Source organism: Pollachius pollachius, assembly GCF_949987615.1.
Source record: "Pollachius pollachius genome assembly, chromosome: 4".
Classification (NCBI taxonomy): Eukaryota; Metazoa; Chordata; class Actinopteri; order Gadiformes; family Gadidae; genus Pollachius; species Pollachius pollachius.
This window is the reverse complement of record NC_136937.1, coordinates 28,104,534-28,120,144: the sequence shown is the minus strand read 5'-3', so window position 1 is coordinate 28,120,144 and position 15,611 is coordinate 28,104,534. Positions and strand designations below refer to the sequence as shown.

General features: G+C 43.1%; 1 protein-coding gene across 2 annotated transcripts in view; it reads right to left on the bottom strand.

The window, feature by feature from the left end:
- The window catches only part of txndc16 (thioredoxin domain containing 16), a 24,064-nt gene extending 8,479 nt beyond the window's left edge, over positions 1-15,585 (bottom strand). The window contains exons 1-14 of one of the 2 annotated variants that reach the window (XM_079734802.1): positions 15,158-15,585; positions 14,273-14,355; positions 13,322-13,395; positions 13,151-13,225; positions 12,424-12,545; positions 11,706-11,796; positions 11,163-11,331; positions 9,460-9,626; positions 8,933-8,993; positions 8,149-8,320; positions 7,842-7,988; positions 7,284-7,343; positions 1,150-1,357; positions 304-440 (exon numbers count right to left, since the gene is read on the bottom strand). In XM_079734802.1, the coding sequence (XP_079590928.1) occupies positions 304-440; positions 1,150-1,357; positions 7,284-7,343; positions 7,842-7,988; positions 8,149-8,320; positions 8,933-8,993; positions 9,460-9,626; positions 11,163-11,331; positions 11,706-11,796; positions 12,424-12,545; positions 13,151-13,225; positions 13,322-13,395; positions 14,273-14,355; positions 15,158-15,317 (1,726 nt within the window). In that variant the 5' untranslated portion in view covers positions 15,318-15,585. The remainder of the gene's footprint in view (positions 1-303; positions 441-1,149; positions 1,358-7,283; positions 7,344-7,841; positions 7,989-8,148; positions 8,321-8,932; positions 8,994-9,459; positions 9,627-11,162; positions 11,332-11,705; positions 11,797-12,423; positions 12,546-13,150; positions 13,226-13,321; positions 13,396-14,272; positions 14,356-15,157) is intronic. The other variant, XM_079734803.1, reaches the window with a different exon arrangement.
- Positions 15,586-15,611: the final 26 nt, after the last annotated feature.

The window sequence follows — 15,611 nt, the reverse complement described above, 5'->3', positions numbered from 1 at the left end:
AAAACGTTTCGCAAACAATCGCTGATAAAGGTCTGAGGCAAGGAACCATTTACAACTTTAATGAAAATAAATAGTATTTGAGGAACTTATCCAAAACAGAAAAAACACATTTCAAAGTAATCCACAGCATCTCTAAGGCCTTAAATACTGTTTTCTGGAATTTTCCAAAAGCAACAAGTGACATTGGGTGGGCTGTGTGCACGTGCGTGCGTGCGTGCGTGCGTCTGGCGTTCCTGCGTGCGTGCGTGCGTCTGGCGTTCCTGCGTGCGTGCCTGCGTGCGAATGAACAGGGGTTTTTCTTACGGGGGTCCGCAGTGGTCTTAAACAGTCCCAGGACCCGGTCCGGTTTGCAGGCCGAGAGGTCTGACCCGGGCACTTCCTGTAGAAACGACCTCACTTCCTCCTGCGTGGACAGCACCACTGGGGATGGCGTGAGGCTCCTGTGGAATAAGCATATGGAATAGGGTCTGGTTTAGATTATGATACACACAAACGCTGATCCTCTGAGGCTGGATCGGATTTCTTGAACACATTGCAGTGACAGTAGTGTTTGTGCTTTATGTTAAAATCACATTTGGTTGTGATGGTAGAAATTTTATGTCATTCAAAAGTTAGGAAAGTAAAAGTTTTCGCAGATGCGGATATCTTCGTTCGAGATCTTCTTCTATTGGTCTCTTCATCCAAAAAAATCATCTCACAGGAAGCCTGTCCTCCCTCATTGCTTAATCTTGTGGTTATATTCGTGAGGTTAATGGCGGTTTCCTGTCGCAGGGAGCTTACCCATGATAAGAAACACTAAAATAAACATTGTGAGTTGTGGCGGCGGATCCTGCGACTGGGGCCTTCAGATTATTAGATGTGACGCTGCGATGGATGCCGTTTCATATCTCATTAGCATAAACAGTTACAACTGTTAACCGTCTCATCCACAACCGTAAGAACAGTTGAAATGCCGCATGCAAAAGAAAGGTGACCAGGATGGTGATGTAGAGGAGGAAAAAAACAACAATTCATCATCATTTAGTGAATAGACAGGATGTTTCTGTGCGAGGTAAGATAGAAAAATGTAAGGTTTTCTGCTGAGCACTTTAACACAGTACTGTAACCAGTGTTCACTGGTAGAAACCAAACAAGGGTAGCGCTGCTCACATGAGGATGAAGCGATGCAGCGCCTCGCTACCCAGCATGCCCCTGTATCGCTGGGCCGCCTCCTGGGGGCGGAGCAGCAGGACGCTGGGGAAGGCCGTGATTGGCTGGAAGGGGTACGGGCGGTCGGCGGTCACTGGTTGAGCGGCGCAGAGGTCGGTCCACTCCCCGCAGTCGACCACGCCCATCTGAACGCCGGCTGCCTCCGAGTCTGAGAGCGGCCGGAGAAAACGTCGACGAAAGGTCACTTTTATTCAAAGAGGCTTTACATTAAGCTGTTTAGTATCTTCTCGGTCTGTGTTATTGTTGTAATGCACTGTTGTTGCTCCCAACGTCCACGAAAATGAAAGGTGCTGTATGAGTTGAATGGAATATTTGTATTACAAGTCAGTAACTGAGTCACACATTTACTTTTTTTTTTTTTTTAAACATATATTTATTCAGAATTTTGTTCATTTTACAGACAAACAATACAAGACAACACAACAAGGCACATATAATGCAATTTGTTCTCACATATAGCACATATAATAGATGTTCTTGTCACAGTAGACAGTGTGTTACAGTCATTGAAATTACATCTGCTAACTTACATTGTTTACAGGGGAGAACAAATGAAAACAAAACAAAACAAAAAAAATACTCAATCCGTCTTATCATCCAACCAACCATCAACATCCATGTTGTTATTTTCAAGGAAGTTGTAGAAAATGTTCCATACTTCCCAAAACTTGTCAAGTCTATTTTTTGTTGTGTAACTTATCTTTTCCAAAGCTAAGTAAGAAGTCATTCCCTTCAACCATTGTGATGTGGCACAGGGTGTATCTGATTTCCATGAGAGAGCAATACATCGTTTGGCTTCCAGAAAACAAATATTCAGAAGAGACCTAATTTTTTTAGAGGTAGTGAAGTCTTCTGGATAGATATTCAATAGGCACAATTTAGGACTAAGAGGCACTTTCCTGCCACTGATTTGGCTAGCAAGGTCCACCACCTTACTCCAAAAAGAAAGTGTCTTTTGACATTCCCACATACAATGAAATAAGGTACCTTTTTGGTCTTTACATTTGAAGCAGGTATCAGGTATGTTAGGGTTAAAGTGGTGCAATTTAGCTGGTGTTATGTACAGTCTACTTATCCATTTATATTGTAACAGTTTGGAGTTTGTATTTACGGATTGGGTCTGAGCTAGAAAACATGCCTTTGACCATTCCTCCTCAGTTACATTATCCTGCAAGTCCCTCCGCCATGCTTGAAGTGAGCGCTGTGATGATTCTTTAGACTTGCTTACAAAAAGCTCATAGAGTAATGAAACTTGTCCCCTAGAATGTAAAAACTTCAAAGTGTAATCTTCTAGAGTGGATAGGGGGGGAAGCTTCAAATCATTGCTCTGTCTGGAAAGGATGAAGCTTCTAAATTGTAAATATTTAAAAAAATGTTTTGCAGGAATCCCATATTTTGATTTAAGCTCTTCGAATGACATGAGAACCAAGTTTTCATTGTAAAGGTCAGCAACCTTAGCTATACCCTGGGCTGCCCATATTTTAAACCCTGGGTCTGCTCTACCAGGTTGGAAGTCATCATTACCAAAAATTGGAGAGAACCGAGATAGTTTAGCTGTTTCTCCTAGGTATGCAAGAGATTTGTGCCAAACCATTAATGTATTTTTGAGAAAAGGATTTTTAGTATGTTTGATTAGTTTATGTTTTTTAGCAGAGAAGATGTACAGGTTTAAAGGTATCTTTGTTAAATGTGCTTCTATTGAAACCCAAGCTGGAGGGTGGTTTCTCTCAAAATAAAACATTGCTGCTCTGATTTGAGCTGCCCAGTAATACCACTCAAGATTTGGTAGTTGTAAACCACCTCTATCATATGGTAAATACAACAGGGAAAGCCTGAGCCTGGGACGCTTGTTGTTCCATATAAAGTTAGAGAAAAGCTTTTTAAGAAAATTAAAGAGTGAGGGTGGAGGAGCAAGTGGAATAGATTGAAAGAGATAAAGAAACTTCGGTAAAATTGACTTTTTCATTACATTTATACGCCCAATCATAGAAATGGGTAGATTTGTCCATCTATTTATAAGTTGGGTGACCTTATCTGTTAAGGTATTGTAGTTATTAGGAACAATTTTGTCAGTGGTAGGGGCAATCTTAACACCCAGGTATGTGAAGCCATTTAGTGAAACCGTAAAAGGAGTAGGAATTGGGGGGTGTAGTCGTTCCCTTTCATTCAAGAATAATATTACAGATTTCGAGTAATTAATTTTGTATCCCGCAAAGGTGCCAAAAAAGTTAATTTGGTCCAATAAAGCTGGTAAAGTCTGTTTCAAATTAGAGCAAAACAAAATGACATCATCAGCATACAGTGCTATGCGATGTTCCGTATCTCCTATCCTTATGCCTTTAAAACTAGTATGGTTGCGAATTGCCATGGCCAGCGGTTCAATTGCCAGGGTAAATAACAGTGGAGACAGGGGGCAGCCTTGTCTTGTGCCCCTGTACAACTTAAAGGGTGCTGAAGATAGCCCATTTGTTAAAACTACAGCCTGGGGGTCAGCATAAAGTAGTCTGATCCAACAGAGAAATTTCTTCTTTATGCCAAATCTTTGAAGAACCTCAAACAGGAAGTACCACTCCACCTTGTCAAAGGCCTTCTCGGCATCCAATGACAAAATAGCAGTGTCCATACACCCTGAATTTTCAAACAAAATATTAAGAACTCGTCTTATATTATGAAAACCCTGTCGTCCCTGAACAAAGCCGTTTTGATCAGAGTGCACCATTTGTGGTAGAAGTGTATCTAACCGTCTGGCTAATGCTTTGCAGAGAATTTTGAGATCGTTATTAAGAAGTGATATTGGTCTATACGATCCACAAAGGTTAGATGCTTTACCTGGTTTTAACAATAGTGTGATTACCGCCATATTTAGAGAAGGGGGAAAGGACCCACTATCTAAGGACTCTTTATACATTTCAAGTAAAGGTGGCAGTAGCGTTTCCTGAAAAGCTTTATAGATTTCAATGGGAATCGAATCCTCGCCAGGCGTCTTACCCCCCTTCATACTCCCAGTGGCTGCAGATAATTCCTCAATGGTTAAGTCTAGGTCTAAATCATCCAGGAAGTTTTCTTCAAGAGGCTTGATGTTCAATGAATCCAAAAAGTATTTTTGTTTTTGCAAGGCTGAGGCTGAAGAGTCTGTGCTGTATAAGTTCTCGTAAAAACCTTTAAAAGCTTTATTAATTTCTTTAAGGTCACTAGTCTCCAACCCATCATCTAGCTGAATAGTATTTATTGTTCTTTCAGATTCTGATTGTTTAATACGCCAAGCTAAGAGTTTACTAGCCTTTTCCCCTTGCTCATAATAGGACTGTTTCAATTTCAGCAGGCTTTTAGTTGCCTTATTGACAGATAAAACATTATACTTAGCTCTAAATTCATTAAGTTCTCTAAAGGACTGTTGGGAAGGATTTTTGAAGTGTTTTGATTCAGTTTCTTTTATCTTTTTTTCTAACTGTTGCATCTCCAGCCTCCAAGATTTTTGTTTATAACTTGTATAACTTATCATATGTCCTCTCAGGAAGGCTTTAAATGCTTCCCACCGTATAGCAGCTGATGTTTGAGTTGTGTTATTTACAAAGTAATCATCAATTTGTGCCCCAATAAACTTCATAAATTCTGGATCCTTCAGCCAAAATGACTGAAGGCGCCACCCCATGGAGAAATTCAGTGACTTTGGCATGTTTAGTCTAAATGAAACTGAAGCATGGTCTGAAATTACAATGCTGTCGTACCAGCTTCTTGTGATTGTTGACATCAAGGAAGCAGAGACCAAAAAGTAGTCAAGTCTGGAGAATGTCTGGCAGGTGGCAGAATAACATGAGAAGGTTGACTGATTAGGATAGTCTCTTCTCCATATGTCAGTTAAATTAAATTCTTTTATATATTGTAATAACTCCTTTCGTGTCTGGGCATTGGAGGTATCTATCCCCGTGGATCTATCAATCTCTGGTTGGAGAGTGCAATTAAAATCTCCACCTATTATGAAACTACCAGACAAATCAGCCAGGGACAAAAACAGATTTCTGAAAAAAGACGGGTTGTCATCATTGGGTCCATATAAGTTTACCAGATTTAACCTAATTGAGAGTATTTCACATTGAATAATAATGTATCTCCCATATCGGTCTTCATCCACATTAATGAGATGAAAGGGTAGGGAGTTATGTATCAGAATGATTACCCCACGTGAGCGAGAACTAGATGAAGCAGAAAAAACTCGACCTGGCCACCTCCTCCTCACTTTTACTACATCTTCAGGTGTTAAATGTGTCTCCTGCAGAAAGACTATCTTAGCTTTTAGTTGTTTAATCCTACTCATTACTTGCTTAAGCTTGACAAGTTTGTTTAGACCTCTTACATTCCAAGAGGTGAACTGGAGTTCAAATGACATGATATAATACTACATTGTATGTGCGGGTTGGAATTGAGTATACAATACAGAGAAAACTTAATTAATACAAATGAAAATAAAAATATGTGCCTTAAGACGTAGACGTAAACACAATAGGGTGTACTTCCCCAAACGAAGTACACGCTTCCCTCCCCTAGATCACACTTCCAATAGACCCCTGAACAGAGTCTGACTATGGAACTAAGCTGGTCCACCCACATGTCGAGGAACAGCATGCTCAGCGATCATGTTGGAGCTCCATGCAAAATATTAAAAGTTAACTTATTGTGTATTGCAATCAGAAATAACCACTTTGCAGCAAAACATTAGACTTAAATTAACAGTCTTAAACAGTCCAGGAAAAGCTTATCGCGCCCGTATTGCGGCTGCATTCTTTAAACAGTCCAGGAAGAATTCAGTTACCTGTATTGTGTCAGCACTAAACACGTTAGCTTTCTCACCACCCAGCGTTGCCTAGCTTTGCGACTTTAATTCCTGCACAAAAGCCTCCGCTTCAGATGCAGTGTCGAACGTGTGCCGTCTTCCCTTGATGGTCACCAGAAGTGTAGCTGGGTGAATTATTCCGTAACGCAGGTCATGGATAGAAAGGGAGGCTAGTTCTTTCTTTGCTGAATCAAAGACTTTTCTACGTTTTAGCAGATCCGCCGACACGTCGGGAAAAAACATGACATTCTTATCGTCGACAAGTATCTTTCCCTTGCTTCTGGCCGCTTTCATCACTCGAACCTTGTCGGCGTAGTTCAGAAACTTCATCACCACCACTCTAGGGCGTGTAGCGGTTGGTTGGCTTCCATCTTTACTGTTGAGTCTACCAACTCGGTGTGCTCTTTCTATAAGCAATGGCCCAGTAAAGTTCATTTCACCAAGAGCTTTAGGAATCCACTTTTCCAAAAAGTTACGCACGTCACCTCCTTCGGTTAACTCAGGCAGACCCACCAACCGCACATTCGAGCGGCGTGCTCGGTTTTCCAAGTCATCCACCTTTAGCACAAGCTCCTCCATAGCTGCTTTCATGGTGGTGGTCTGTGTTTTCAGAGATGTTAGGTCATCTTCATTGGCGCCAATTCGGTCTTCAGCTTCGGTCAGTCGGCCAGTCAATGACTTTAATTCGCCTTGCACTCCCTGAATAGCGCCCAATAGCCCATCAAACCTCGACACAAAATCTTCTTTCATTGTCTGGATAGCGTTGAGAATTAGACCAGGGCTAATTGTGTCGTCGTCGCTAGTATTGGAACTAGTTAGCATCGTCGGGCTGGAAGAATCATCGGTTGATTTAGTAGATTTTGAAGTCTTTGGCTGCAGTTTCGGTGGCATTATGGCTGTTTGCTGTGTTTTTGGATCAGTAGTAACTGTTTGGTAATTCTTAGTGGCTTCCTGATTATTTTTCTATGAATTGTGCATGGGAGCTCTCTTTCACACGTCTGCCTAGCAGCGCGCCATAACCGCGAGTCACACATTTAAAGTGGAAAGTTGTTTAGTCATTCATTATCCATCCTTCTTTCTAACTAGCGGTCAGATTCGAACACTGAAACACTTTCAAATAAAAAATAAAAAACAAAAAACACATGCATCAAGGCGGCAAAGAAATGTTAATGTGTAAAAAGTATAATATTGATTGGAAAGCGTGGGCCAAAGGAAAAGCTGTTGCTGCGTCTCGAGTCTTTACCTGCAAGTCGGTCAGCGACCTCAATGAACGTACTAAGGACCGCCATGGAAACAGCGTCCCCTGTTGTTTCAAAAAAGGGCAAAATAATTATATTGAAATGAATAATATTGGATATTTTCACTTGATAAATGAAAAAAAATAAATCTTCAAACTCAGATATCGGTTGATTAATTCGCTAATCATTTCCACATTACTGGTGGCAGGGCTAATCAATGACACGCTGAAAACTTGAGAAATTAAGAAACAAAGCATATTCTACATCCTGCAGAGGTCATGTGGCCGTGTTCAATGACGATCGGTACTTATAACCTGTATATTTTTTATGTTGTTCAGCAAAACCCATGTTAGTGACGGTTTAACACCACTGTAGGCTCATACGACTTCAAGTTAACCAAACGGACTAGACTTCTGGATTTGTGCAAACTTCTCTCACTTGGGAAATTGCAAAACTTCTCCCCACAAATAAAATATGCTTGTAGAAGTGGGCCCCTGAAAAGGAATTCAGTTTCATACAACGGATATCTGTGTTTTTGTGCCTGGTGGTCTGTCGTGTCTCACATTTCAGGTAGAACAGTGCCACCGTGAGGCTGTGCTCTGCTACTGCAGGAAGGAACTTGTCGCTGTTGAGCAGCGTTACGGCGTCCATGTCCAATGAGACGCCTCGGCTCCTGAAGACCGACTCGGCCACCTCGTCATCCAACATGTCTGCACTCGGGCGCACACAAACATGCACACACAGTTTTTATGTGTGTTATGTGTCTTACTAATGTCACACTGTTTACATTTTGAATCAATGTCAACAGTGTAATCAATATCATTTATGTATCATATGATATGTCGCTGTACAAGATGGACGCCGTTTTACCGAGCTCCGACCAGTCATCTGCATGCTCTCTCTCCACCTCCTCCTCCTCCTCCTCCTCCTCCTCTTCCTCTTCCTCCTCCTCTCCCCCGTGCCCCGCAGCTCTCTCCTTGGCATTGAACAGCCCCACCACCTCCTCAAGGTCGGTCAGGGTCAGATACTTGACCTCTGACCCCTGGTAGAGAGAGTTGAAACCAATGGGTAGGAAAACATATTAAACATGCATTTAACAGATCAAAGGTCGATCAAAATCTGCTGACTGTCTTTTCGGGGCCCAGTTCTTGTCCCAACTCGCTCGTGCTGCACTTTTGTTTTTGCACCCTCGACTGTTGTCCTTCTCACTTAAACATTGCATTAGATGGGTGATGTTATGCCATGTGGTTGATCCGTTTAAACATCTGTCTGTCCCTGTGCCTTAGAGACGTCAGGAGAGATCCGTCTACCTGTCTACCCAGTGGAGTGTAGCGAATGTTGCTGATCCATCCAGTATACATCTAGGTGGACACGCCCACTGGTGATGTCACAAAGGCCATAATATCACCCTTTTGAGGACTAAACGTAGGCGTGTGTATATTACTTTTGGAATAATGCATCCGCTCATTAAATGACTCAATTTGGGTGTTTGGATACATATGTCCTTCTGGGATGGCCATTTGGTGGCGTGTAACAGAAATAACAATACACAATATCAAAATAACAGGGAATAGTAGGGAATACAATGAAAAGGTGATTGGCATGTTATTTACATGTCATGAATTTGTAGTGAACAAGTTATGAATGAACTCACCTGTCCTGGAAGCCTGTAGGCCACGTTGAACTCCTCGGGTGTTTTCACCGCAGGACTCTCTCTGGACACACACACACACACACACACACACACACACACACACACACACACACACACACACACACAATCAAATGAAAACAAAGGATTTGACCATACCACAGAGTCGTGAATACTGAGGCAGATGTGGGATGCTGAACATAGAAATCAAACAAGGAAGCCCACAACACGTTTTCCCTAAAATAACTACACGCCGAAACCACTCGACTATATAGTTTCATAATACACACAACTTGACTGTGTATCGATGTATGTAATGTAAGTAATGATGTATGTAAAAAAGGCAAAAGTTGACCAGAATAAAAAAAGATGCCACTAACTCCTACACACTGCACCTTTAATGGTTTAAAGAGCTGCAGTACAGAAGCGACATAGTGCAGCTTTAACCTACGGAAATATTGAATACAGTGTCTCACACAAACACACACACACACACACACACACAAACAGAAACACCAGCCTCCCATCACCTGTGCACTAGCATCAGCAGGGCCAGGCCACGCAGCCTCCAGGCTAAAGTGGTGGCCACGGCCCGGTCCGGGTGCTCGGTGCTGGGCTGGGAGAACAGGAAGAGCTGGGGCGTCTGGAGGAGGGTATGGTGGGGGTGGACGGAGGAGGGGTCCTCACGCACCTCCGTCTGGTGGTGGGGAAAGAAGAGAGGGCCACAGGTGTAGAGGATGCAATTCTGGGGACGACCTTGAAGACGTCTTAGCGGACGCCATTTTGTTTTTATTGTATTCATTTTTTATGACCAGACTTTCTTTAGTTATCAAAGTTTTTCACTTCCTCCCTTCATCCTTGCTATTTGCAACTGTTTCTGTCCCCCGTTCGCTGCTCCCTCCTCCCAGGATAAATAAAGCCTTATCCTTGTCTTCCAGCTATCCCCTTCAGCGATAAGGATCAACAACATTGCGTTGTGTGGGGTGTGATGGACAGCCCCCAACATGAGGAGGGGAGCTGGAGAGAAGACACATTTACAGGTGATCCTCTCTTCTGATGGACCGATCTAGCCGCAGATCTTAATACAGCAACATTTCTATCTAATACTCTATAGATGTTTCGTCATGGGACAATAATAAGCTGTCCTTACAGTGTTTCCCCCACGTTCACACAAAATTCAGCAGCGGCGGTGCGCCGCTGCTGAATTTTCTCCGCCGCTGCAATAAAAATCCTTCTCCTAATTTTTTTTTAAATTTTTTACGTAGCTCCTTTTAGAAAATGTACAGCGCGTAACGTCAATTGCGCAGCACGCGGCACATCGTCACGTAACCAACATCAAAGAAGAAAAATACACAGCGAGTGTGGCAGTTGTTGGCAGTAGGCTACCCTACACGGTTGCAAAGGTACATTGATTCTAGCAGTAGCGAGTGAAGCGGAAGATCAAAGAAAGAAGGAAAGAGTGAGCCCGACAGAGAGAGAGAGAGACAGACAGAGAGAGAGAGAGAGAAAGTAAGTTGCTAAAATGTGTCGCTACATGACCACCAGTGTTAAAAACCCTCTGAGCCCAATCAATTTATTGTATCTATAAACCGCAACATCCGTGCCGTTTTTCCTCTAGTATTGTGTGTGTGTGTGTGTGTGTAGGCCTATGTGTGTGTGTGCGTGTTGTCGCTCTTTTTGGGATAGCAACCATGTTTAGTGTTTAAGCGTAAGGCAAAAATCTGTAAATAAATTGTGCAAATTATATTTGCGTTGTGGCATTTTTTGTTCAAATATTACTATACAAAAATATAAAAATCTGTAAATGAAGACACAAAAGGCAAAGTTACAACACCAATAATCCCATCTACAGTAATACACAGGACTGTTTGAATAGGATTTAAGTGCATATTCTCCTCTCAAAGTGCACCAGATTCATGCATTCCAATGTAAAGGGTACAAAAAAATTGGCCCCCCCCGGGACCCCCCTACAGGGTTCGGGGACCACACCACCGCTGCTGAAAAAAATCCTGCGGGAAACACTGCCTTATTATAAGCACTACAATTGATATTCATAAATTCAAGCAGAATAGGAAATAAACATTACAATTAAAATCTCCTTGGAATCAATATGAAATTTTCTTAATTTTCTTTCCTTGTTGGAAGTGTTTTGGTCATGGTTGAAACTTTCCCCGGGGAGGGGTTCCCCTCAACGCCCCCTTTAGTCCTCGGGGAGGCCCCTGGGGTCACTCACCACCAGTGGGGCCCCCATGAGCCGCAGGAACCCGTGGAGGTCCAGGGTGGACAGAGGCCTCCTCATGGGGGTCCGGGGGCACCGGGGGCCGGGGGCCGCCGAGCCGGCCGGGCCCTGGAGGAGCCGGCAGTGGAGGAACCAGACCCCCGCTGTGCGGCCCGGGTCCATGCTAGGGGGGGCAGGGTAGGAATTCTTTACTAATTCATTTGTATTCATTATTTTTTATTAACGTTTTTTTTTTAATTGCGTTCATTAGTTCATCGAAATTGCGACGTGGGCCCCCTGCAATTAACTTATCGTGAAACGTCGCAAATTAATAAATTGATAAAAGTGGATTTTTTTTTCTATCCACTGACAAAGACGGGATGGGGAGGGAGGGACATGAACTAACCACTGTTCTGAAGAAAATAAGTTAAAGTTGTCATTTGATTCCTGAACTGGGTCCAAGGCTGACCTGGTCCAAACCAGCGCTGGGCTGGTTGAGTAAACAATGGTAAGGTGCTTCTCCTTTGACTATGGGTGTGTTGAAAACAGACCAGTTACCCCAGCTGCTCCAGTATGGGTCCCCCGGTAGTGAGGACGAACTGGTGCTTGGCTCCGTACACAAACACCGTCTCCATCAGCGAGCGGTGCTCTGTTGAGACAACGCCTTTAGCATCCAGGGGTGTAAACCACCAGGGAAACAATACCTCCGGCGGGAGCAGAGAGCTCCAAAGGTTTTAAAATATGATATAACATTACTGACATTTCTGACAGACAAGAGATACCGATAAATAGATAGACAGACAGAAAGAGAGTGACAGGCAGGCAGACAGACAGACAGACAGACAGACAGACAGACAGACAGACAGACAGACAGACAGATAAGTAGATAGACAGACAGAAAGAGACAGACAGGCAGACAGATAGATACAGACAGAAAGAGAGACAGGCAGACCGATGGATAGACAGACAGACAGACAGACAGACAGACAGACAGACAGACAGACAGACAGACAGACAGATAGATAGACAGATACAGACAGAAAGAGAGAGAGACAGGCAGACAGAGAGATAGATACAGACAGAAAGAGACAGAAAGAGAGACAGGCAGACAGATGGATAGATAGACAGAGGGGGGCAGACGGAGGGACGGACAGAATCAATCAGAAGGACAAAGAGCATCACAGCGAGGTAACAAACTTCACTCTCTCCCTCCATCTCGCTCCACCCTAACCCCACCACAAAGTCTCCCCCCCCCTGCCCCCCTTCCCGGGCTCACCCTGCGTGCCCAGCATCTGGACGTAGGCCAGCACCACGTCGCTCTTCCCCCACGCCGCACGCTCTAGGGCATGCAGGTCGGCCACAGACTGGGCGTAGCGCACCTCGTCAAACAGGATGCCACTAGAGAGAGAGAGAGAGAGAGAGAGAGAGAGAGAGAGAGACTAGAACACTTATCATAATGTGCTATCATGCTTAAAGTAATAGTTTAATCTTTAATGGGCGATCATGCGTAATGTAATAATTCATTCTTTAATGTGCTGTAATTCTTAAGGTAAATAGTTCAAAACGGACAGAGACAGACAGCTTGACCACCCCTAGTAGTTTGAGTCAACCGTCGCAAAAACATGGTATATGTATTTTCCCACCACTAGGGGGATTTGTGAGTCATGTAACAGGTTTTCTGAAGGATGTGTGAATAAACTCCACTAGCTGGTGTCAACACAAAGCTTAAGAAACATACTGAAGAGTCACGAGAACAGAAACACAGTATCAGATAGACCTAAGCTGTAACGTGTGTTGGTTCAAAGACAGTGAAAACCACAAACCAGCGTTCGACGGTAACATTAACATTGTTATAATAATTGAAAGGGCTGAAGTCAAACGTGAGTTCAGGAGTACAAACGTGAGTTCGGGAGTGCAAACGTGAGTTTGGGAGTACAAACGTGAGTTCGGGAGTACAAACGTGAGTTCATGAGAACATGTTTTCTGTTGACCAGCGCACTTACAACAGGACGTGGGCCACGATGGCGTTGATGTCGAACACCGAGTCCACGTCAAAGCTCTTCAGCAGCTCAGCGTTCCTGAGGGCAACACGCCACCACAACAAAAGACATCTTTATTTATAAGACATTGAGTGGGAAGACATAGACCCGTACCCGTGTTTCATGCAGACGTACCTGAACAGGTAGACCTTCTTCAGCAGCCGCTCTCCAGTGCAGAACTTGGCCGGCTTCCCCTGGCTGCAGTTCACCTGGACAGTGGGAACAAGATCTCAAGATGTAGCTATAGCTGGATGTCTTTTTCACCTCACAAACTTTTGTTCTCTGGTTTCTGTCCAGCTTAGTGAAGTTGGATTTTTTTTTTATCCATTTAGTAATTTAGTTTGTGTGTTTGTGTGTTTGTGTGTGTGTGTGTGTGTGTGTGTGTGTGTGTGTGCGTGCGTGTGCAGAGGTAGATCTGCAAATAACAGGTAACTCCTGCAAAACCATGTTTAACATAATTTGATTTCATATTCACATCTCCTCCTACGTTTTTAGAACTTTGTTTAAGTGGAGATTTGGCGAGATCTGACCATAGCCAGCTACATCACTTTAAATCCAAGACTAGTTATTTTAGCTTTTGGTTTTCCTTTAAGCACAATCCGTCGCCTGTAACCCACAGCTCATTACAAAACATTTGACTAATTTCCTTCCAATCAGTCTCCAATCCACTGAATATTATCCAAAGCAAACATGACCTAGGAGATGGAAAAGCACTTGTTTAAAAATTAACCAAACCCCCTTTAACAGTCAATTATCTAATTCCTGTTCGTGTGCTCATTTGATTGAGTAAGACCCACTTATTACCCGGGAGATCAACATGCAGTGACTCAAGTTACATTAGGCTCTTAACTGGTTGAACAAATAAGAGAGAGAGGGATAAACGGTCACCTGGGGTGTCGTTATGGTGTACTAAAACCCGTCTCTGTGTTGTATTCTGCTGCATAAAGTGCATGGATAGCAAACCCGTCTTCTCTATCTTGATTAGAAATTGGATCACATCGTGTTTACGCCAGCGTCAGCATGATCGGTAGAACACCGTTTCTAATCCTTGTGGGCATTAGGAAGATCACGAGAGCTATTTGTTACCTTGCCAACCACTATCCCATAATCCTGCAGGGCCTCCGCGGACTTGTCTAGCTGGACTAAGAAGAGGGAGATGGTGGGAGAGACTAGGGAAAGAGGGGCGGAGAGAAGGGGGATACACTTTTACAATGTCTTTAGCTCTCACAAACACAATTTACTCATTTATAAATGTATTTTATGCAAAGCAACTCGGTTTAGATAAACCCAATATATGAGAGGGGATTTTAACCCTTTTCACCTTTGTCTATGTTAAGAACCCAGGGCTGCTCGATTGTGGGAAAAATCATAATCACGATTATTTTGGTCAATATTGAAATCGCGATTATTCAAACGATTATTTTTGAGTTTGAAAACATGTTGTATTTATTCAGCATGTCTCTCCCAAAAAAACCGTTGTAACTGAGAACTTTGAAATTTCGCCTTAAAAAAATACACAAAATGGTCAAAAAGAAAATGTTTCAATCTAAAATAATATACAGATATGTAACCAGCTGTTCTGCCCTTTCTATAAAACATTAAATATAAAATAATGATAATTTAAAAAAAAATCGAAATCGCATCCAAATTCGATTTATCGCCCAGCCCTACCCAGAACAATACGATGCATGCATTCCTAAACTAAATTAACTGTATTGCCATGATAATTCATAATGTACATTGCTATGGTAGTTTCAAAATAAAACAAATGAACCATTACAATCTAAATTTTTTAGAGAAGGAAAAGTTGGGCAATGTGAAAAACTGTGTGTGTGTGTGTGTGTGTGTGTGTGTGTGTGTGTGTGTGTGTGTGTGTGTGTGTGTGTGTGTGATAAGCGGGTTTAACTGATAGTGCGTGTCTCCGTTAGTGCGTGTGTCCAAGCGCGTGCGTGTGCCAATTCAGCCACTTACCCCGATGCCCAAAGTACACAAACATTGTGCTCCCGGACTGCAGCTTCTCAGAGAAGCCCTCGGCGGAGTATTCGACCAGATGCGATCCGTTCTGCACATCGCAGCGTCCTGGCTCCGTCCAGAGCCACAGCACCGCGGCCAGCATCGAAACCCACACCATGGCGACCAGCGCTTCTTAGTTAATCCACTATTTTAAGAGTTATGTGGAGATTGTTAGTGCGGTTGGGGAGCACCACATATTGTTCGCCACTATTCCGAGGAACATTCATTTGGGTCAATTGTGTGGCATTTTCATAACCCCCAGTATCACTCAGCTATGTGTACCAACATGCGTCGACACACCTTGAGTGTATAGTGTATACAACATCGCTAATTAAACCGCTCTTTGCAAGAGTTGTGTGTTTGTATGTAATACGACAACAGTTCCCTTCCCCCGTGTGCGGCTTCCTGTTTC